At 40.6% G+C, this 24729-nt stretch overlaps 1 protein-coding gene across 9 annotated transcripts in view; it reads right to left on the bottom strand.

The window, feature by feature from the left end:
* The window catches only part of PALM2AKAP2 (PALM2 and AKAP2 fusion), a 263158-nt gene that overhangs the window by 39948 nt on the left and 198481 nt on the right, over positions 1-24729 (bottom strand). The window contains exon 1 of one of the 9 annotated variants that reach the window (XM_082783189.1): positions 14445-16835. The exons of the other annotated variants lie outside the window; for them this stretch is intronic. Within the exon in view, the coding sequence (XP_082639315.1) occupies positions 14445-14504 (60 nt within the window). The 5' untranslated portion in view covers positions 14505-16835. Of the gene's footprint in view, positions 1-14444; positions 16836-24729 lie in introns of those variants that run through there. 9 annotated transcript variants of the gene reach the window in all.

The following is a 24729-nucleotide window of genomic DNA, read 5'->3' on the forward strand; positions in this document are numbered from 1 at the left end:
AGAATCCCTAGGTACAAAGGAAACACAAACTTGCATTCCCTAGTTGCAGTGATTTTCTGGAATTTAAAGGCAGTTATTTAAAATTTTCCAACAGCACCTAACCAATAAGTTTGTGTCGAGATGCTGGCTTTTTGCCCTAGTCATTACAGACTTGTAAATGATGTCTGCTATAAAATTAAGCTACTTTCAATTGATGGCAGTATGCAAAAGGGTATAAATATGGTTACAGAATGACATCCTACACCTGGTGTTAACGTTTAGTTAATTCTTCAATTAATTAATTAATGCAAATTTCTTTCTAGGCAGGTGAAACTGTGGCACATACGATGAATTCTGGGGATACAGGACCCTCCTGAAATTGGACTGCCTTCTGAGACAAGATTCAGCTATCAAAATGAACAGGAGAAAACAGGAGAGAGCTTGCCAACAGCAAATGCACTGAAAGAAGCACCATGTTCCACTATAAGCACACTCCTCCTGATGTAATAATATTTTCTTATTACAAAAAATGCCGGGTTGGAAACATCTGAACTGCCTTTCGCACTTTGGAGACCGAGGTGAAGAAGAATGCTGAAAGCGCATTTCCATGCTGGGGCAGAAAAGCCATACAAAGAAACTCCTGGGCACCACAAATTCTCCTAGGATCAGTCAGGAAAGCACACACTTGAAATTCATATAATCAGAAGAAAAGGCAGGATGCTCTGAAAGTCAGTCAGGGCAGATGCATATCACATGTTTCATCCTGAAGTGTATCTGAGACTATGGAAGTCATGTGCATTTTAAAGGAAAAATCAATTGAAATAAAAGATGTGTAATACCAAAATCTTATTAAAGAGAGGGCTTTGAAGACAAAAAAAAACCTGCAGATATCTTTTATTTGGTGCTAAATGATTAATTAATTGAATATGTCGGAGAGATTATTTTTTATTAGGTAAGTGTGTTACATCATTTCTTGATGCAAATTTATTTCTCCTCATTTGAGGACTGATGGAGAAAAGCTCTCTGTAAATCTGAACTCTTGTGTGGAATGGAGAGAGCTTACAGCACTGTTTCTAATACCCTGCTGGACTGTGTTACCACATTTGTCAGTTTATTTTCACAGGACATTATGTCACGAAGAAATGGTCTCACTGAATTCAGCTTGGAAATGCTCCCTCTCCGATGCCTATTTGATTGAAATTGGAAATCAGGGGATTTTGGCCTTATATAGACAGAGAAGCTCCTTTAATATGATACATCACAAAGTGTCATGATTGCAATTTGCAGGATCCTGCAAATGCAGTTGCAGCAGCCTACGTGCCTAGAAGCAAAAAATGAGGAAAAATGGCTCCATGGCAGGGGACTGGCAGAGACCTTTTCTGCTCAGTCGCTGCCTCGTGGAGACTGCAGAACTGCGAATAAAGACCACCCACATCAACGTGCCCACAGTTTCTCCTTTCTGAGTTTTTCCACAACGTTTTCTCTTCCTCATACTGGTCTTGGTTTTCCCTCCAGCTTTCTCTACTCTGACAGCTGTCCTTCTTCCCCCTCTGGCTTCCTCCATCCACCATCTGCTCGTGTCTTGGTGTAAGAGCTCGTGAGCAGTGTATCGAGCCACGCTCTTTCCGTGTAGCATCCTGCAGTGGCGTGATTGCTGTGGATTGGGCCAGTTCATCCTGCTTCTGCACGAGCTGACTTCTGCTGAGATTCTGTGTACAGATCCCACTCAGAAGGCAACAGTGGAACACAGCTCGTAAACTGCCCAGCAGTCCTCCTGGTTTGCATTTTCAAGAGTACAGCTACAGTCTGGGGTAATATGTTGGTCTCTAAACCAGTGTGCTGTCTCACACTCTAGGCGAACATCAGCGCCGAGACATTTGTTTTTAATTCCATCCTCATATTACAACAATAGAGACAACAACAATAAAATCAACCCATAACGATTTCTTGGGCTCAGCCCAGCTGCTAAGAAAATTAAGGCTCTTAACAACGTGACGGCTGCAGGGTTTTGGGAAGCAATTGGAAATACTAGACTAGGCCATGTGTCCCGTCTGCAGCTGCCTGCCCCACTACTGTGGGGCCAGAGGATGACCGAAGCAGACCATCATCTTGGGCATCAAGGCATGTGCCCACGTAGGCTATGCCATTGTAGGTCTGGGGAAGGCTGCCCAAGTCGGAGCATCTCCCCACCCTGTATTAATGTGATTAATGAATGTGAGTCTGCACAGAGGCAGCATGGGATGGCACTGTGATTTCGCGTGTTAAAGGATGCAATCTGGAAAGAGTAGGAATAGCAAGACACCTGTACAGCCCATCTGCATTTCTTTCCCATTGCAGGGATGATGGACAGAACATCTGATGTTTCCCAAGTTCCCCATTCAAAGACCTCAAACCACACAGCAGGCACTCAGGTGCTTCACAACTATCCTGGAAATTATCTCCATTTTACAGAACCACCTCAATCTACCTTTTTAAAAATCCCTGCCAACCCCGGGAGACTACCTCCCTGCATTTTACCAAGATCGTGGATGTTCTGCCCCTGATTAAGGGGCTGAATAAAGCTACCACCAAGCAACCTAAACAACCTGGAACAACCTAAAGCTGCACCTGAGATGCCAGAAAGGCTCTGAGACGTCTCTGCTCCATTCTGGCTGGGTTCTGCTGGTGAACAGCTTTATGCCATCTCCTCCTTTTCCTCCAGGGCAACAAATATTCTCTGTATTAGGGTAAACATTGCCATTGGAGGAGGGAAACACTCCACTCATGCCTCTGTTCTTAGATCACTGGTCTAGCACCAAACTCTGACAAAATTTGTGTATTTTGGAGCCTTCCACTTTCCTGCATACAGCAAATTGTAAGGACAGCAAGGATGACTTTCAGAAAAATGCAGTTTAGTGCTTAGGAGAAACTTCTCATGGTAGCACAGTATTTTAGAACAACGCTGTACAGGTTTCAAGTAAAGCACAGAGACAGTGTGGTCTAGAGATATTCTGCTCAGGTTTTGCTTTTCATTGCTTTTGCCTAAGGATGGCATCTAGCCTAGAAGGCCCTACTAGAAAGAAAAAACATCTATATTACTCAATAAACATGTTAATGAATGTTTTAAAGATGCTGTCCGCAGTGCATGTGCTAGTCCCTAGCGTCTATTTTCCTCCCCATCAGTCAGTTTTTAATGTCTCTTTGGCACATTGTGCCCAAGAGAGGAAAACAAATGCCTGTGCTGGCATCAGTCCTTGCTGAGGCTGTGTTGTCCCTTACTGGGCTGCCCCAGTTCCCTCAACAGGTGAGCAGATACCCACATGTAAGTGCAACAGCTTCGTCCTTGTGGGCTCCACAGCGTTCATGGCAACATCTGCCTTGGAAAGATCATAACTTTAGATGAAGTATTAAATTCACTTTGTTTCTCATTGCCTCTTTTTTGATCAGCTGGGTAGCAAATGGGGGAGTCAGACTGCAAACCTTGGCTGTGTGCTTGTGTGGAGGAGCAGCCTCCGGGCTGGGGCAGAGGCAGCTGCCAGCTGAAGCAGCCAAGCTTGCCCCTGGCACCCTGCCTGCAGGTCCCAAAAAATGCATAAGCACCTGTCTCACTTCACTGCCCTAGGTGGCTTGCTGGGAGGTTAGGAACTTAGCACACTGGAGAAAAATACAAGCAGACTTTCACACAACAAAAAGAGTAAATGCAGCTTTTTTTTTTTTTTTTTTTTTTTTTTTGTAAAGGCCAGTTAGCTTTGGTGGTTTCCTTTCCTGATTGACAGGTTAACAAGAACTTGGTTGTTCAGAAAGGGGCTATTATGAGGGGAATAAACACACATTTTCTTTCTCTTTTTCTAATGTTATGCAGCTCACTAATTGACAGACAGTGGAGTAGAATGTGCTCTATCAGCTGAATATCCTTTATCAAAATTGACACATTCAGAGTAAGGCAAGGACCTAAATTAGTTACAAAAACTAGAAAAATAAATACAATGGCTAATCTTAGAACTCAATTTATATTGCTTGTGACTTAAAGCTGGAAGACCTCATCATGTGAGATGTTCAAGCTATAAATAAACTTAAGTTTAGAACAAACGAACATTTTTTACATGCAGGACTTAATGCATTACAGTTTTCTGGCAGAATCAAAAACAACACCAGACTGACACCATGTCTCATTTTTAATGGAAAAACAAGCCAGTAGAACAAACCTCCAAAAAAGGAAATCTCTAATCTACGAGTGAGAGTATCCAAGCGTGTCTCCAACTCTTCTGATTCAGTTTAACAAGAGAGGAAACCAGGCCACCAGAAGTTTACAGACTAATGCAATTACAGAGTGGCTCAATGAGTGCTGATTTGTCTGTTATCTACGATATAGCATAAAGCTATGCTAACACATCTTGTTCTCCTTGCACAACACTGAATTCTCACCAATAAATTAATCAGAATGGGTGCTTTTCAGAGAGTAAGTAGCGGTCAGTTGCTGGAAAACATATGAATGACCATTTCTTACAGCTATTTTTAAGATCCATTAACTAACTGAATAATTGGATTTACCTATAAATAACAATGCATTTTCATCAGATGGTGTTTAACATTTCTTACATCACAGGTGAAAAAAAAAAAAAAGAATCCTCTTAGTAGTTCTAATATTAAAAGGCAAATAAAATTAAGGTCGTAATCACAGCACCCCTTCAAAATTACCATGAAATTTCAACAATTCTGTGAAGACGAGGGTACAAATGTACCATTATGAAACCACTCACTGAAAAAAGCCACTTGAAGACAACCAAGTTGTTTTGCTGTTTGCCAGTAGGATGAACGTGGGAAACAGCCTCCCTTCTGGAGCGGTGAGCAGCAGCTTGCACATGGACAGCAGTGGAGAGCTGGACCAGCTCCAGATGTATTGAAAGCAGAGATCATTGCTTTTTGGAACCACAAGCACAGCAGACCAGGCCCTTAAAACAAAAATGCTGGAACCCTCGTGCTTAAAGTTAAACTCCCAAATTCACATCCTGCCACCTTAAAAAGCAGTTTTGAGGTCTGAGGCATCTACACCTAACTGGTATGCATGCAATCAGATTTAAATGCTGAATTTCAGGTGGTCATCTCTACAAGTTTTATGGGGGTTTGTCAAGATCCCACCCAAGATCAAAATAAGTTCCAGAAAGCCAGTCTAATCACTGGCATAGCTTGTAATGTCAAATAATTTGACTTTTGGACAGGAAAGGTGTACAGTGCTACTTAATATTTAGTACCTCCTCAAGAAAAGATGAAAATTTACAAAAGCTACGGGTACTACTTCATTGTGTACTGGTGATGGCTGAATGTAAAACATCCCCACAACAGTCCAGAGGCCGACACTTTTCTGAACCAAGGACGACAGCTATGTTCTGTTTGTTGACTAGGAGGGGAAGCATGGACACAGAGTGCTCTCATTCCACCCAGACATGGTTCTCATAGCACCCTGCTACACTACTCTATGGGTACCCTATTGCCTGGATACAGCCTCTAACTTTGGACGTACGCAAAGAAGTATTTCGTTTAGTGTCAGCCAATAACTTCCAAAACCACATCTGGACAGAGGTTTGCTGAGGAAGCGAGCTAAGCAGAATTTACCCAAAGGCAAATTAGGTCTTCATTTAGGGAACTGCTGCCTTCTGAATGTCTCAGCAACTGACTAAGCAACAACTTTGCTAATGTACTTATCAGTGCATTAGCACTGACATCTCTTCTTACCAATTCGTGTGGTCCCAAAAGGATAAAGAAAAGATCAGAGGTTGGTGAGGTGATATGACATCTAGCTCTGCAGAAAGCTCTGCAGAAACATGCGGTTCATTTAGGGGTATTCAAAGTCCAGTTAGCCCAGACTCCTGCCTATATGTAGCATCCTGCCACCACTCTGTTTCATACACAGAAACCTCATTCTTGGGTTTGGCAGAAATTCTGTTTAGGGCTCATAACAGGCTGCAGTCCGCCTGGTTGGTGGGTTTGCCTCTAAACTGCAGTGAGGCGTGCGTGTGACTGCTGTCAGTAACGTACTGCTTGAGCAAGACACCAGTTTTCCTGGAAGACCTATGATTGTCACAAATTTCATGATGACAACAAATTACAATTCTGTGGTGTAAACTATAATGCAAATATAGCCCCAACTGTGCCAAAACCACACAGAACTCCAACCAAGACACCTCACCTTGACCACTTCATCAGGAAATATGATTAATGCTCAGAAGAGCTCTCATAACGCTCTATCCAGAGCTAATCAAAGGAGATCCAGCATCTCTTACTGTACATGTATGTAGCCATGAAACAGAGGTGGATACATGAACGTAGGGTACAATGCCAGTGGACAAGAAGGTGAAAGCAGTATGGATGAAAAGCAGAGGCCATGCAAGCACCATCAGCTATTCTCAGCCACAGGCACAAGTGTGTAAACATCAGAGCAATAGTGAGACTTGAAAGAACACACTGAGCAGGTTTCTTTGATTGTTAGACAGTAATTAATGCCATATATCAGAACTTCTCCAAACCCCATGAGTTTGCAAAAAAATAAGTAATTGCTCTTCAGATAAAGCTGCCAGCTCCTCAGTGGAGAAATGAGTATGAGACTTTTCTGTCTGCACTGGGGAATGTTCAGGGAGACCAAGAGCAAAACAGTGCCTATCTTCTAGCAGGAAACTGTTAGCTGTGAGTATAATTAATGAAGGGAACAATTTAATCCACACTGTGATGAATGCTCCCTTGCTGGACATGTGGAATCAAAACTGGATGTTTTTCTAAAAGATAAGCTCTAATCCAAACAGAAGGCAGTTTAGGGAAATCCAGTGGTCTATGTCACAATGCTGGTCATAACATGTGACCACAGCTGACTCTAAAAACCTTATAACCCTTGAATATAATGAATCATGAATACCAACAGTGCTGTTCCTTCCTCCAATGAAGTGTCTGGCGATATGGTGCCTGGATGTGGGTGGGTTATGATTAACGACACATTCTACCGTGACTTTGCTCAAGAACTGTTTTCCCTGATGATTACTATGGCTTGGATAACATTTTCTTCCAGGAATTATGACAAAAAATTGACTTCAGCAAAAGCTCCATTTTTTGTCCATAAGTTCAGGTATTACTTTACTTTCCCATCACAAGATGAGCAAGGGTCTTCTAATGGGAACTGAATCCAGGTTTTAATTAGCGTGAGCTTATACCAAAATGGGCCCAGAGGAAATTATGAACACATCATCAGAATCTGGTTCTTATTACTGCCAGAAAATGGCAGTGAAGTTATACAGATGCATGCTAAAACCTGCAACTATCATGAGAAGGGGCCTCAAAGGCCTTTCTTGATGAATGAAGACAGTAAACATGGTGCTCAGCTGGAAATGGAGTAAGACACTTCTGGGCAGCTTCTGGTTACCAATCAGGGAACCAGCAAACACCCCCACTCCTTCCCTCCCTGAAAATGTTGTTTGTTACGTTTATTCTCCGTTGTATTAACACGGAGGGTGCTGGGACCTCCATTTCTTTTTAATTTCATGACAGGACCTTCCTGTAGCTTCTGCTTCTAGATGGATAGGTCTGCTTATCCCTTGTTTTCTCCTTTTTTTGCTTCTGGTTATTGCATTCTTCTTTCATTTCTGTGGTCTGCCGCTACCATTACTTCCTTTCAGCCCCAGTGGCAGACAAGTGATTGGGATTCCTACATCCAGGGTGTTAAGATTTAAATTACAAAGCCAGGCTGAGGTCAACCGGGATGAATGCATGATATTCTATAATGCGTTAAGCAACAATTTGATGTGTGCAGCAAGTTCTGTGATTGTCTGGAGCTCCCACTTCCTGGCTTCTGGATTTCTGATTTTTATTAATATTGACAGAAATATTCCTCCGGTGCCTAGAGTACTCCCTGGATTTGTTCTTACATTGCATTCAGAAATCTTGCATTCAACAATCAGCAAGTGGACTTACTGAAAGTAATATATCTCATCTGGCCAACACTGATGCTTGGTATATCAAAGCAGGTAGATTTTAGAATGAAGGAAACATGAAGTCAAAGGACATTTAGGTCCTGGGAGAAACACAAGTTTAGGTTCTGAAGTTCACAGTTAAAATTATGTTGCTAAGAATTCGTAGGGAGAATTATTGCAAACTGTAAAGGAAGGAAATATACAGATAAACAAGCATTCTTGGTGTTAGAGGATGCTTCCGTAAATCAGGTATTGGGGTCCCAGATTTATCACCTTGAATTTATGTATTTTGCTCATTTACATTTCCTCAATTTTGGAACAAGATTTCTTGTTTTGAAATTGCTGTGCTACTCAGGGACAACCAGACAAAATATCACTGGACGTTAGTATGGGAACTTACTTCTTCCACTGAACTAATTATCTTTCATTTGAAGCATTTGTACCTGTACTTTTGATTTTAAACCCCATAAAAATACTTTAAAATTTTGATTCTTAAGGCACTTAAGTAAGTAGGTAAGAAATACATTAGAAAACAGTAGTTTATGTTTTTTGTTTGTTTTAAAAAATGTAATTGCTTAACAAATAGTATTCATAGTTTGAACTATGAAACTGAAGATGTCTTCCTTTGAATGTGCAGCCCGGAAAAATCACCCTTAAATCCTTAAAGGACAACCATTCAAATCCCATTCCCACAAGCCTCCTCTTCAATCCATTAAAAATGTAATTGTTTGTTCTAATTATGTTCCTATGTCTAATTCAATACTTAATATCTGGATTAGAGATGGGCAATTAACAGAATACACCAGAATAGAATAAATCATTATCTCTGCAAAACTGTATGCTTGTCATGGGAAGAGGTTTTAAAAATCTCTAAACTGTTTATTGGGTGAAGCATGAAGGGAGAGAACTTTCTTCCACAGCACTGCATTAACAGTGTTTAAAAAGCCAATCACGAACTGCCAAATAACAGTGCAAAATTGGGCATTTATTAATCAGCCAAAATGGGATCACCTGCATATGATAGATTTGATATAACACCTAGGGAATATACTTTAGTTTAGTATCTCATTGGTGAAAATCAGACATACTATCTCAATACTACACAGTTGTGATGGAATTTGTCACATAACAAAAATTGCTAAGACTACTGTGCATAATACCTATTAGTTTCTTTATGTTTGATTTATTTTTATTATTCAAATAGAAAAGAACAATTTTATTTAGGTGCTTGGGTGTTTGAAATTATGATGACTAAACTGCACATCAGTCTTCAAACACACCCTCTCATTTATCTAAGTGGGTAGAAATAACTGCGTACCAGTTAACAGACTATTATTTCTCTCCAGTGCTGACATGGAGTAGTTTTGCTCCTAGATAAAAGAGATGAAGAGAAGAGATTAAAAGCCAAAGCAGCCAAACACCTAACTTGTGTGAAAAACAAAGTGTATGGAGTCTTTCCACATCTTGGGCAGACCTTTTCTTACATGGGGTCAATACTAAAAGACTGAAGACAAGACAAGAGGGAAAATGAAAGTTGAAAGGAACAGGAAGCATCTTTGAAAGGCAGAATTGTGAACATCATGCTGCAACACCAGGAAACAACAAACTATAATTGATTTAAGTGCTGAGATGGTACTAAACCTCTCTAATCATACAGCAATCATACTAATTCCAGTTGCTCAGAAGACATTGTTAAAGTCCCACAAAATCAAGATATTCCTTTTAAAAGCACATAAATCTGATTATAGAGCCCTTTGGTGCTTTTCAAGCCCTCAGAGGTCAGCCTGACGTTTTAAACTTTTCTCTGCAACCAGAAAAAGCTAGAAACTTTAATTATTTTGAAAGAAAACTGAAAATTCTTCTATACTTCTCCAGTTGCCTGAAAGAGGAATGCTAACTATGGCAAGACTCAAGAGCCAAAAAATCTGGCAATGCAGAGAGGATGTAAGCACTCATATGCATGGAAGCACCATCCAGCCATGCAGTACATTTGTTGCCCTTTCTTGTATGCTGAGAAAAGGATTGACAGCATCTGATCCAGATCTGTGCAATCAAATAGTCATCCGCTGCTGCTGCTGCATAAGTTTGAGCACAAGTCGGCTCTTCCTGGGATGTTTTTGTATTTACTTGTTACCAAGACAGACTACCGGTCTGAAACGGCACTTCAGCTCTAAGATGAGATGGTGATTTTTCACTCTGTCAGTTTGTCTGGGAACACAGATTGTTACAAGTACTGAAGAGTTATGTTAGACATCAGTCTCAAGAGTCTCCTTCCTGGAAAATGCCAGGAAATTTTATCAACTCTGCTCTGAAGAGAACAAGTCGTGAGTTGATTCATCTGAATCACTAAAGACATAATGAGAACGGTGTTGGTTACCTACAGGAATTTACTTGCTTGAAGCAGTAGAGTTAATGTGCGGTAGTTAAAATCTGAGATCTGTCAACAAGAAACAGATTATCTGAAAGCAATCATAATTCAAGCTTTTTTTTCCAAATCTTGCTTTTAACATGCCACCTAATAATGTACTAAAATCTAGAGATGTTACAAGAAATAGCTGTATGCATAAAGGAAAAACAAAGCCAAGCAGAGCAAAATGTACCTTGTCAAAGGGAAAAGATTACATCTACCTTTACAGATAAGGCCTCTTCAGTTTCATCTGATCTTAAACTCAAAACAATTTATTGCAAGCACAGAACAATCGACAGTTAAGTCACACACCTGGAAAGCTGTGCCTCTGCTTTGGGGAATTTCTGTTCCTGCAGTTTCTCCTTACTTCCTCAGGGCTGAACACAAATTACAGCTTTTTAAATGAGCAGCATTCATTAAATCAAATTACTAGTAAAACTGCACTGCCTACATGTGCCCCTAATTAGTCTTAGAACAGTTTTGCTGTGTACCAAGAGACCAGAGGTGGCCCTGCCTTTCCACTAATCCTTTCTACGTTAACTCCAAAGCCAAAGTTTCAGCAAAACTTCTCCACTTGGGTTATCACTATAAATAGTAACATCTAACTACCATCACATTATCTTTGTACACCCAATCCTGCACCAATTCAAAACAAGATTATTGCTGCTGATTTCAGCAGGAGCAGGTTTTAAGTCTTAATGTTGAAGGCAGCTTTCCTCTATGTCAAAGGTTAGTTGGCCAATCTTCTACATATAAAATGCTAAATGGTGGTTTTGGCTAGCCCACAGGCTTATGTAACCATGGGGATAAAATAATGCAGCATTCCTCCAGAAAGGTCAACCACATACTCTCATGAGCTGTCTAATTAATATGATTTAATAAATATTACCATACAGAAGTGCCCACAAAGGCAAAAGATAACACGAAATTCATCACTGGCTGGACTAGTTTGCTCATTTCAATAGAGAAACACTGATAAATGATAGAAATAAATATTTTTATTAAACTATACAGTTTGTTGTATATAGGATACATATATGTGCAAGGCAGAATTGTAAATCAGGACCTATGGACAGCCTCCCCACCATTGCCATATTTAAGGTTCCAAGGCTTCCCAGCACTACCCATGGAAAGTTTTATATAATTTCTGCCTTCTGAGCACAGCTGTAAATAACACGTCCAACTGGATCCTCGACAGCTGTCTGTGAACACACGTGAGGAATACATGGCATGTGGACAGCATGCTGTGACTTCATAGCCTGGCACGGTACCGCAGGCATGACTTCATGTGCTTGGGAATGCGGTATCATTTATGTGGAGAAGCCACCTCTGCCTGCCTACAAGTGAGCAGCGAAGGAAAGAAAGCTGAAGGCACCACTTATTTCTTTCAAGTGGCCATCTGCCCAGTGGATTTCATCAGACCAGAAATACACACGTTCCTGTTTGAGCTGGTATCACAGCCACAGGACTGTACTGCAAGGACAATAAAGATTTTTAATCTTGCAACCATTCTGACAGAAAGTAGGCACTCGATTTCACTTGATGAGAGCACTGCCCAGGCATCCTACTTAATTTTTGGCTCAGTCAATATCCTGAATTGAAGCCCAGAGACTGAACTGCAGCCAAGACTGGCATTCTGCTTTCTGACACCTTAATGTATTTGGATCCAAACATCCTAAATTTATTATCATTGCTGTGGTGTTTGAAAAGCTTTACACTGCATACATTTCAATGAAGAGTGTCATGCCTTCAGGGATCCACTGGACACATGGCCAAATTTTCTTTTAATCCACAGCTTCTGGTAATACACTGGGCATCTCAGACATGCTATAACTTATGACTGCAGAACTTTGTTAAAATGGAACCATGCCTAAATAAGTACTGAAGTACTGCATGGAACATTCTAAACATACATTTATTTATTTTTCAGTAATGGTAGAGCAAGACACCAGATTAAAAAGATGGCAAAAGCTTCTGCAAAAACAGTCTTTAGAGGCTTGCTAGTTGTGAAAGCCAGCAGCACAGTTTGCATATTTGTGTTTCTCTGGAAGCTTTTATTATGTAGTAAGGCAGAGTAAATGCTTCTGAAAGTTACCCTGTCCTGCTGGTATAAAAATATGGGTGAACGTCTATGAGCATCTGTAAGTGGCTGGAATTACAAAGGGCTGGGCAGCAAAGAGGACTGGAGGAATCAGGCAACTCATACCAGAATTCATTGACGTGACAGGATGCAAAGGACATGGAGCACTTTCCATCCTCATTCCCGTGCTCTAAATATATCTAGATCAACCCTGGCAGCAGAGCTGTGGGATCTTCTTCTGCTGAAGAAGATCCCACAGCCATCCTGGAGAGCTTGTTCCAGACTTTGCACAGGTATCTGCACTTTGGAAGTCCTGGTGCTGCCCAACCACCCCCTGACCCCAAATTAAAAACAAACAAACAAAAAGCTGGAAAAGCTGTGTTGCAGCAGTCAGGCAGTACCCAGCATTACAGCAAAGCAAATGGGCATGGATGTTGTCGTGGTCCCCTGGGAGCACCACAGTCCCAAATCCCACTGCATAAACAATGCACAGCATGTGCTGTATGTTATAAGCACACAGGAACATAAAATTCTGGATTATTTTTCTGGCTAATTTTTTGTCCTTTTATTAATTAAAACAAGACACTTGGTATTTTCAAGGTCAGCAGATAGATAAGGTCATTATCCTGTTTTATGCTTACTGAAAAAAAAAAAAATCTGATTTAACCATATTAAAACAGAGAGATTACTTATGTTCTTTTGGAATACTATGGTATGGACACTGACAGCGTAAAATCCCAGTTCCATCCCCAAAATGATTACATAATGAATGATACGTTATATATAGAATCTGTATAGTTTAGGACGAGAAGAATTAGAAAGGGAGTAGTCAAAATGGACTTGGCAACAGTAAATGCAAGATCTCCTTGTAGAAAAAAAAAAACAGTTCTGTATGCCTCGATCCTTCTGCTGCCAAGTATGTGCTTTTTAGAGTGACTGATAAAAAAGATTTATCATAAGAGCTGATAAGAAGCAAGTCTTGAAAGTTGTAAAAACAAAATAGCATTTTAAATTTTATTTGCCCTTGGGGGAGGGGGGACAGGGGAGGGCTATAGCAGAGAAAGGCAAATCAGGGAGTACTATTTTGAAGCCATATTTTTCAGTATTTCTTTGCAACATTTGAGGCTAGAAACCTATATTCAAAAACGGAAGTCAGTTCTGGCATTTGTCGTTTTTTTGAAAGAAAAACCATACTAAGTATTTTAAGAGTTGAGATAAAATCAGGAGAGTTGAGGACATGCAATTGGTATTTTTGAATTGCAAAGTAACTCTTTCATATTAAACGCCATCAGAGACCAGTAGACTGCTCTCATGGAAAAGAACACTGCAATGTACTGTGAGTAAGTATATAAATAATGACAGCTCAGGTTAATTTAAATTTAGACTTTTCAGATGTCAGTCCTGCCAATAGCTGTTCTGCAGCTACAGTTAACTGCTGTACTTTCATGAGTCCTCAAAGCTAACAGTCTTGAAGAGAATCCAATTTAGGAGACAACTAGCAGGTATTAAGCAAATAAAGGGAATCAGAATCAGAAGACCTGGATTTCATTCTTCTATCTGCTGCTGACTTGCTGCATGACCTTGAATAAAATACTTAACCTGCCCAGGCTTCAACCTTACCTTAACATGCATCTCCTAAGACTGCCCTGAGGCATAATTAATTAATTCACACCTATAAATCTTTCAAAAGCCTTGTTAGTGATAGATGAGGCTGTGGAAATTAATATTATTAGCAGTATTTTCCCACGTACAGATGTACAGGGTGACATACATGCCCTCTCTACAATACTGATCTGTATGAATATATATGCAAATACATAAACATACACAACATCTAAGTTTTCACTCAACTTCTCATTCAAATACCAGCAAAATGGGAACAAACAATGAAAGAATAAACAGTACACATTGTTACAGAGGGAGGAAGGCATCTTCCTTTGCTTTTCATGAAAGTAGCTCCAAAATTGCCTCTCCTTCACAACACAATTCTTAAGATTACCAATTACCCTTGTTTAACAATGTTATGAAAATAAATTGTTCTTACCCTAAGCCCCTGCTCCATGGACAAGCAGAGGACCTGCCAGGGTGCCGTGTACCTGAACATGTTTGGCCCCTTCTGTAGACAGACTAAATGGCAAAAGGCACACAAGTATCTCAGGTCTACTGGTTGCTTTTCATCTGATGGATGCTAAAACTGAGAGAAATTCCTCCAGTTGTATTCTTGAAGGGCCTCTCGCGCAGAGTCTAAGACACAGCTACAGCCATTCCACTTGCACCCCGTGGAACTGAATAACTAATTCAATAAGAAGCTTTCTTCTTGGGAAGAGCTTAGCTCAAACTCAATTAGCATAAATAGGATGATAACCTTTGAACCTCCCACTCCTCCTCCTGGAGGTCGCTCCCTCCCCTGCAAATCTTGGGTCTGTTTGTTACCAGCGATGGCATTTGACTCTGCTTCGGAGGCCTAGAAGCAGCTATCAGAGATCATCTCAGCTAGTTCTTACATTTTCAAAGCACCTGTAGCTTTGCATCTTTTATTTTTGCTGTTATGTTTTAGCTGTGCTCAAAGGAATTCCCTTTTCCTCCCACCTGCAGGGATCCTTGCCTTCCCCTCTCCAGCATGGTGTTCTCTGTTCGGCAGCCTGCAGAGTGCTGCTGAAGAGGTTCACACTGAAGCTGCTATAAACACTCCCATGACAAAGCCACTACAGTAAAAAATTACCAGCCTAAATGAAATTGAAAGGTTTTCTCCAAAATGCACGGAAATGAGCTCTTTGGAACATTGGCAATAAGATATACTATTGTCTTGTTTGTGATAAGGTTTCCCTTTAAAATGGATTATTAGTTTTGCAGTCAGAGAACCAGGCCTAGTCTCCAAGAATCTAAACAAGGTAAAAGAGTAAAACCTTGTTATTTTCTGCATTTATGTGATTTAAATGACAAATGGAAGTAGTACTTCTGTATTCTGACGCTGCTTAGCAAGCGGCGTGTCGTTGCACTGATGCAACCCAGCCACATAGATCAAGTCACTAGTTCGTCTGTTTGTTTCTTTATTTTCTGTCAACAGAGGAAGAAGTCATTTTAGTTTTATATTGGTGATCTTCACTGTTTTATCTCTGGTACCTGTACTGAGGCAGTCCCACCCAGACAAGGATGCAGGAGGAAGGGTAGAGGCTCATTCTTAAAGCCACTGCTAGCACAGAAGCCAGCTGCTTCCTGGTCAGCCCAGTGAGCTGAGAACAGCAGCAAAGCAGTCCTGCAAGTGAGATTCTTCTGCTTCTGCTGGTAGCACACCTTTTTCTGTTTTTTTTTTTTTTTTTTTTTTTTTTTTTTTTTTTCTTTCCTAAAACAGACAAGTACTGAGGTGTTGGTGTCTTTCACCAGAACCTGGCAACAACCGACACACAGGTGAGCTCCATCTCAGCTGAGATGTTTGTTACAATACTATGATTTGTTGCACAGACACAATTAACAATCAAGGGGCGCCATCTGCAAGAATGTGAAAGTGCAGACCTGTTTCAAATTATCAAAATTATACACTACAGACGTGGCTTAACAGTAACTTTAATAATGCCTATACAGCCTTTATACATGGTACATAAAGCTCCAGCTTCCTTTAATTGCTGAGTTTGTTTTGCTGGACAACCAATCAGTCATACGAATAACTCCCATTTCCTTCACCTCTCTCTGTATTTTGACCTCCTGCCTTGATGTTTCTGAACTTCATTTTGGAAGCAACAAATGACTGCAGCTATTTCTTCAGTAGCTGGAAGTGATTTAAGCAAGAACAACCCAGGTACCACCATATTTCAGCAATTAAAATGCTTTTAAAACAATCAGAACAAGAACAGATGACAAATCCTGTCCCTGAGTAAGAATCCGGACATGACGCTAACATGGATTACAGGAGGACTTACGTTACAAAGGCAGGATAGATGAACTGCCTTGTGCTGAAGTTAACATCAGCTTCTTTGCAGGCTGGGAGTGTGGCCAAGGGTAGAAATGCAGGTTTTGGTGAGAAACAGCCATTCCTTGCATCCCTTGAACATTCCAATGGCCAGATATACAAACAACTGCAAAACAAGCCTGTCCACATGCACCTTCAACTTTTTCTCCTTTCCTTTCCTTTCCTTTCCTTTCCTTTCCTTTCCTTTCCTTTCCTTTCCTTTCCTTTCCTTTCCTTTCCTTTCCTTTCCTTTCCTTTCCTTTCCTTTCCTTTCCTTTCCTTTCCTTTCCTTTCCTTTCCTTTCCTTTCCTTTCCTTTCCTTTCCTTTCCTTTCCTTTCCTTTTCTCTTCTCTTCTCTTCTCTTCTCTTCTCTTCTCTTCTCTTCTCTTCTCTTCTCTTCTCTTCTCTTCTCTTCTCTTCTCTTCTCTTCTCTTCTCTTCTCTTCTCTTCTCTTCTCTTCTCTTCTCTTCTCTTCTCTTCTCTTCTCTTCTCTTCTCTTCTCTTCTCTTCTCTTCTCTTCTCTTCTCTTCTCTTCTCTTCTCTTCTCTTCTCTTCTCTTCTCTTCTCTTCTCTTCTCTTCTCTTCTCTTCTCTTCTCTTCTCTTCTCTTCTCTTCTCTCTTTGTTAAGGGTTGTGTGCCTTGCTCATTAAGTGCCTAATGAAGTCTTATCAGCGAGTTTAATTCTGAAGGCAAATGAGAATATAAATATAGAACAGACCAACTGTAGTATTAGGTACTATTCTGCAGAGTCAACAGTGAAATAAGTCTGCCACAATGGCCAAACACTAGGAGATCCCAAGAAAAATCCTTACATTAAAACATTTTAGACCAATATAGAATATTAAGCAAGCTTCTCACAGAGAAGGCCTTTGATCTTCAATTTTCCTAGAGGACAAACTGAGTGCTCTCACATATCTCAAAAACTGTTAGCAAAGAATACCGTGATATTTCACCCTTATTTAGGATAATTAAATATGAATAACACATTAAAGCAGCTGCTTTTATATCTTTTGCATTTAGAAATATCGACACTTACAAGACATAATCCAAACTTTTGTGATCTTGCAACGATACAAATACAACCTGCTTATTTTTTTCCAAAAGCTAGAACTCTTTTCCCCCTTATATTATGGGCTTTCATCCCCTCTCTTTTTAATAGAAAGACAATATTATGGAAACCCTACAACCAGTTTTAAATAAGAGATCACAGGGATGCTGTTGTCAGGAAATTAATACAAACACTCCCATACCACAATCCAAAAGTTAATACAATTGTTGACTTGTCTTCAGGAGAAATAGCAAACAAACAGATACCAAACGGAAACCAGGAAGAAATATGACTAACATCTAAGCAGGGGTCTATTTACACTGACAGTACATAGTAATGAATGCCCCCAGTGTTTGAAAGCCCATCCTTCTTCCCTCTTACCAGAAATCATTAACGCTGGGGAGGGCTTTTCAGGACTCAGTCAGAAGTCAAAATACTAGCACTCGCAGCATCTCCCTCCAACGGGCTGCTCTCAGATGAGTTAGAGTTGAAATCTTCTTGGAAAACGTAGGCAGAATGTACATGAGCAATGTGAAATGCAATCTGTCCTTGCAGGAGAATGCGAAGCACATACCAATAAACATCACACCCACATTTTGTGGTTTGTTTCTTAAGCAAGGGTCATTCAATTTCCTGTGAGACTCTGACAGCACAGGATTTACCAGTGATGCCTTTCTACACCTCCTTTTATTTCCCAATAAAGACAAAGCCATTGGATAAGGTTAGGGACTTACTCAAGCTGATGAAGCCATAAAAGTTGTTTGTCTTCCAGTTGTTCATGAGTAAAGAAGATGAGACTCTGTGTGTCAGAGATAAAACCTCCTGCTGTGATGAATGCATGTAGATAAAATACAAGGCTGGAATTTACAAAATCAAATCCATTCACAGGCTCTAATGTCTTAGGAAAATCACTTAATCTCACTATGCCTTTTATCAGAAAGGTGTTTATAGCATATTTTGTGAGTTTTCTGAAAAAAAAAGTATGCTCATGAGGGTACTTGCTAATATATTTCCTGACAACAACACAAAGGCATCTGAAATTTCATGAAACTCCTCTGGTTTTGCCCATTCTGTATGCAATGTACAAACACAAATCTGGTGGGAGAAACAATATACCTTAGTATAATGTTTCAGTGTACATTATGCTACAATACTTATGAAAGGTAGAAAATTGAATTCATACCTGTCATACAGACTGACACTGCTATTTAGGAGCCAGAGACTCTCAGCCTTGGAAGTGACCACTTAAAGACTTAAAGTAATTGCAAGGTTTGGCAACAGTTAAATATATGGTTTGATGCTCTAAAATTTGGGCAGAGGTGTCTAAAGAGGCACTTAGGAGCTTAATCCCTCGTAGTCTCAATCTGTAATTACTCAACTTCTTCAGTGCAATGTTGCAAAAACAAGAACTAGCCTGTAGGGTTGAATAACAAAGCCCAAGAATTCAGTCTGGTGAGCTCTCCAAGAACGAGTGACAGGTATTTCTACTATTTGTTGTTCTTTATTACTATTACAGCTATTACTATGGTTCTGCTGTACCACTCCTCCCTCCTTATGGCAGGAGTCCTCCTACAGGAACACAGACCTGTTTTTCCATTCCTGCTTTATGGTGGGAAAGGAGTCACCTAGAAACTTTGAAGAGGCTAATCTCTAAATCTCCTGATTTAAATTTGCCATCTTTGGGCATCCTATCTGTTCTCTTTTGTTGCACATCATTTTATTACCCCATTTTATTTGTGACACAAAAGAATGGTTTCCAAGTTATCTTTAGCAAGAGACAAACTGTGCAAGATCTCAGATACTACACCAAAAATATGCAATGTCAGCAATATGAGGAGCTTGTCTTTTCCAATCACATGCCCTAAAGGCTAAGTATATTTCTGTATAGAAATGAAAATGCTTGGGAGAAACATCTAGGTTTTATCCATGGCCTGAGTAGGAAGCCTGGAGCAGGTAAATGTGGAAAACATCCAGTGGTTTTGTAGAAGTAAATCAAGTTATCACACATGTGAGCTGACAATTAGGTGCTGAGCCTAAAACTTTGTTCTTTTTTTCCCCCATTTCGTTCTGTTTGTCTAATAAAAGATATGGATACTTTCACAATATTGTCTCCCTTACTCCTCAGTTATATACTCTATGGATATAACAGTGCTGCTATTACTAAATGTCCACGTCTCTAACAAAAAAGTACCATCATTGAGAAAACACGGTGTGTACTGATTACATCATCTGATACTTGATGCGCCATTGCAGACAGTAGCTCAGGAAGAGAATAAGCAAGATGTTTTTCAATACCACATAATTTTCTCAGTACTTACAAAAGCTTATCTCATGCAGAGAAGAAGCCTTTACTCTGAAAAAAAAAAATCTAAGAACCAAAGAGGTTAACTAGATGACTATGGGCTGGACTAACAGCATCTGCAAAGATGAATTCACATAAACAGCAGAAACTGAAAGACACTACTTTCTACTTTCTGTTTGAAATGAAAAACTGTAAGAAAAAGGGTAAGAAAAAGGGAAGCGTATACAAATGCCCTGTTTAGCACCTGAACATAAGAGTGGCTCTTTAGACTACATTTCCCAGAAGGAATGCATGACATCAAGAAAACCAAGATCTTATCATCCACTGGATGCAAACCTCCCTTGAACACATTGTTCTGTACACTGGTGATGAAATAGAAACATGAATTATGAATTATTACACCATACAGAGAATGACTTGTCATGACGAAGACCTGTCAAAGCTCAGCATGTTGCCAGACAAATCCCTGCCACCAAAAATGCAGGAAGAAGACATTTTGTAAGCCACAGTCTAGCTTTGGGATCTCCGTAACCTGGCCTTTTAATGCATGGCTCAAACTGCGCTGACTTAAAAGGGCATCTGACTTTACAGTGCAATAAGCTTATGACTGGGCTCTTTCACTGGTAGTCACATGGCTCTCTGTAAGCAGGAAATCCTGAATTCTCACTCATATTCTTTTCAATCAGATCTAACTGCTGCTTGCTCACCTTTTAACCTCTGAAAGACCAAAAATCAAACACTTTTACCAGTGGGAAAAATGACAAAAATCCTGAAACAATTGGTAGAAGAGGAAACTCCCTTAAATTCTTCACTGTAACCAGGATTTTTTTATAGGTATATGAAATATATCTTTATATATATGCATATATATATTACATATGGCTTCCTAACTCAGTACCTCTCAGATCCTCATTGTAAAAAGAACAAGAGGAACACACCCACATCAGAAAGCACTCTAGGATAGATGTGAATTGTCTCTCGTGGAAGATACTGAATGACTGCTTAAATATTATTATTCTGATCTTTTCTAGGGTGTCCCTCCCTAGGTAACATGCCAATGCTGTTCCTCAGTTGCCCACATTATGCACTAACCATGAAAGTACAACCTCTTTTGGTCTGAAAGATATGCAGAAAGTATCACAAGCACTTATAAAACCACAGTCTCAGGATCACGTGTAGCATCTCCATAGAAAAACAGCCTTTTCATTACCCCAGCAGCAGTTTTAAAGATGCTGGCACTGTGGTTTGGCAGTGATACAAGGAGCACAGGCAGCCACTCCTGGCATGGTCAGACAGAGGTACAAGCCAGTCCTAATGGAGCTGTTGTGGTCCTGCTCACCTCCTCCTGGGACATGCTGGATTTGGCTGTCTGTCTAGTGATACGGCTGAAAAGTAACCTCAGTAAAAAGAAAAAAAAAAAAAAAAAAGGCTGATGTCTAGCTGCATTCAGCATCCAAGTGAACAAACGTTAGCATCATCCTGCAATTTCCTACATGCAACAATTATGTTGGGTGGTCAGTTACCACATGGCTGGCTAGACATCCCCCTCCTAATCCCACCGAACTGATGCAGTTTGATGCAGTGTTTGTGAACAGTTCAGTCCATGGATATGCTTGCCATTTGCACTCTTAGGCTCACTGCAGAACTGCTAGAGGAACTTTAATAAATGCATGTTGTGTTTACACCAATACAAGAAGGAAACAAGATCTCCCCTGTCATCCAGTCCCATCACCTGTTACTGCAGGAAAGCATGTCATCTAATCCTCTTCATAAATGTAGCTGAGATCTGCCTTAAAAACATCTATTTGTCCCCACAGTTGCCATGGAAGTGCTCGTCTGATCCTCAAGAACTGGCTTCCAGCTTCTCATCTACATTTACTAATGGCCAGTTTATCCCTCTTCATTTCTTTGCCAGTACCGAGCATTTGCTTTAGCAACCTACTGCTCTTCTTGGTGTTTCGTTCCCTGGCGCATACATAAACCTCTGATATATCCCAGTCCACATTTTTCCAGACTAAACAAGTAAAGCTCCTTTAATCTCAAATTGCATGTCAGGCTTTTCGTCTCCCTGCTGTCCAAACTCTCTGCAACCACAGCACTGTCAAGCCATACTTCTGGAGCACAAGTGACCAGAAACGAATGTGATGTTGTGGGTACTGTCCTACCACCAGCATCTACAGAGGCATTCACATTTCCCTAACCCCTTTTGAAACTCCTCAGCTGGTAAGTGTACATATCTGAGGCGGGGAGAAACTCTCTTTGTATAGCCATGTGAGCAAAGCCAGCCCCCAGGGCACTCCCCGGGTACATTGGGAAGGCAGGTACACAGGTACACAGAAGGCACTCGGAGGAGAGGATGCTGGAGGTGCCAGCAGCCGGATGAGGGTGCAGGACATGCTCACAGTTGTGCTGCTCACTTCTGACAGGGTTACACCAATTAGAAGACAACAACAGCTGCAGGCAGATGGGCGCTTCAAACACAGCAATTTTCTCCAAAACGGGTAGTAGCAGCAACAGCTGTGCTTGAAAGGCAATCAGGCAGTGCACCAAGAAGCACAGAAAGTGTGTCGTCCTTCCCAAACTGCCTTGCACCCGCTTCTCTCTGACGGGCTGACACAGTTTCTTACCCTCTATTTGTCTTCCAAGCACAAACGACACTGTGCTAATGAGTGAATGATTAAGCACCAGCCCATGCTACTCTATGCCCTGGATACGATTACCAAAGTTACAGTGCCAAGCTAAACACTTGCAGCTCATTTCCTTTGCATGAAATGGCATCAGAAGGGTAAAACAAAGCAGAGGATGCTCACGCAACCACTTTTGTTTACAAGGCAGAAGGTTTTCACAACTTAGGGAGAAAAACCCTTCTTCCTCCTGAGCTTTGCATGAAAGCACAGACCAATGTCCCTGTGAATGCGGACATGCCGGCACCATCCCCTGCCACCTCCTGCCCTGCTGCCAGCATGGCTTGGTGCGGCTGGAACAGCCTAGGGCACAACAAGCAGTGCTGATGGCTCTTCGATGTGCTGGTTTCAGGGCTGTGAAGCAGAGAAATCCAACCTGGCCTTGCAGGGGTTCAGCAGAGGGGTTCATGCATGGTCAGATGGGGCTTGGTGTTTTGTGCTGGGACTGCGAACCCAGGTACGGAGGAAAATTCCTGCTCCTGTCAGGCTGGCTCAGAAACAAGAGAGGGCTCGCACCCTCGTAAAACTTCTCGTAAAACCACAATCTTAGTCGTATGTGCACTGACTGTTCCAGTAGAAGAGAGCAAGCTGCCCAGAAATAAAGAGAGGGAGAAGAAGAAAATGCAGCCCCGACCCTGTGCAAACAGGGGATGCTGTCAGGGCAAACATGGCTTGGGCCATCCAGGCCACTGTGAAGAGCACTTTACAGTAATTCACATTAAGTAGATAAAAGTCATCTGGAATGAAGCCATGCTTGCAAGGGGAAAAGAACACAGCTCTGAGAGGGGAGAGAAGGGATGGCTTTAAAGTCAATATTTCTTTGTGTGTCTTCCTTTGTTCTTTTCTTTTCTTTTCTTCTCTTTTCTTTTCTTCTCTTTTCTTTTCTTTTCTTTTCTTTTCTTTTCTTTTCTTTTCTTTTCTTTTCTTTTCTTTTCTTTTCTTTTCTTTTCTTTTCTTTTCTTTTCTTTTCTTTTCTTTTCTTTTTTCTTTTCTTTTCTCTTCTCTTTTTTCTTTTCTTTTCTTTTCTTTTCTTTTCTTTTCTTTTCTTTTCTTTTCTTTTCTTTTCTTTTCTTTTCTTTTCTTTTCTTTTCTTTTCTTTTCTTTTCTTTTCTTTTCTTTTCTTTTCTTTTCTTTTCTTTTCTTTTCTTTTCTTTTCTTTCAGGAGGAGGAGTTAAGAGCATGGAGTGGAATAGCACTGTTGTAAATGGGCATATGAGGCGCCTTCTGAAAGTGAAGATCTGCTAAGCATTTCTCAGCTTGCCTCAAAAGGGAAGCCCAAAGAGTCCCAGCATTAACAGGAGAAAGTACTAAGCCTTACACAAAGAGAAAGAAAGTGAAGAAATATGGAAATCATAGGTGTAAGCTTACAAAAAGGTGGGGGCGGGCAGTTGGTGGATTTCTCTTCTTCACCAGTAGCGCACATCTCCTGGAGAAACTCTCATGCCAAGCACCTGAAGGAGACTTTTATTGAGCACACAGCTAATTACAGCTACAGTTTTATTATGGCTTCTATTCTCTTTTTCCTAGGGGATAGGAGCAATACCATACATGTTTGAGCCAAATAATGGGTTGGATCATACACTCCCTTGAAGAAAAACCTGGCAGCATGAAACATAAACTGGAGATTCATCCGTTTTTCCTTGGAGCTAGTAGATTTTGCATCGCTACATGAAAATCCAAAGTAAACAGTCTCTAAACATACCTTGGCTAAATCCAGCTGGGACCAGCTTTGCTCAATCCCAAATATTAAAAACCTGCAGTTTTTTAGCCTCATCACTCCTAACTCCTTCATAGCTTTCTTCCCACCTTGTTTCAATATTTTATTCTATTCCTGCACTGTGTCTATCTTTTCTGCAGTGAACTGCCACAACTAAAGGCCTCTGTCCTGCCAGAACAGACTTGGAAGACAAGCTCTGTCTCCAAAGGACCTCTGCAGGCACTGTGTTCTCAGATAGAGACCACTTCCAAACCTCTACTGGATGAGAAATGTGGATCCTTGAATTCACCGTGTGACAAGAAGGTATGTCGAAATCTGTATTAACAAGAAGAGATAGGAAGGCAACCCAATGGTCTTGGCAGCTTAGTTTTAACACAGGTGAAAATAAGTAAAAATCAGTTGGACAAACACCAGTAAAAATACATCCATGTCTGGCTAAATTTATCCGGTTAATTTCAAGTAATAAATATTCCATTTGCTCAGCTTTGGTCAAATGTTACTCCAAGTTTTCCAAGGGTTTTCTGCAAAGTTTATAAGGATGTTCAGCATTGCCCTAGCCCCTGCTGTCATTTCTTCATTTTCTGTGATACATGAAGTTTCATCCTATTTTAAATCTCAACAGCAGCAGCAGT

Source organism: Aythya marila (assembly GCF_965140915.1).
Source record: "Aythya marila genome assembly, chromosome: Z".
NCBI classification, from domain to species: Eukaryota; Metazoa; Chordata; class Aves; order Anseriformes; family Anatidae; genus Aythya; species Aythya marila.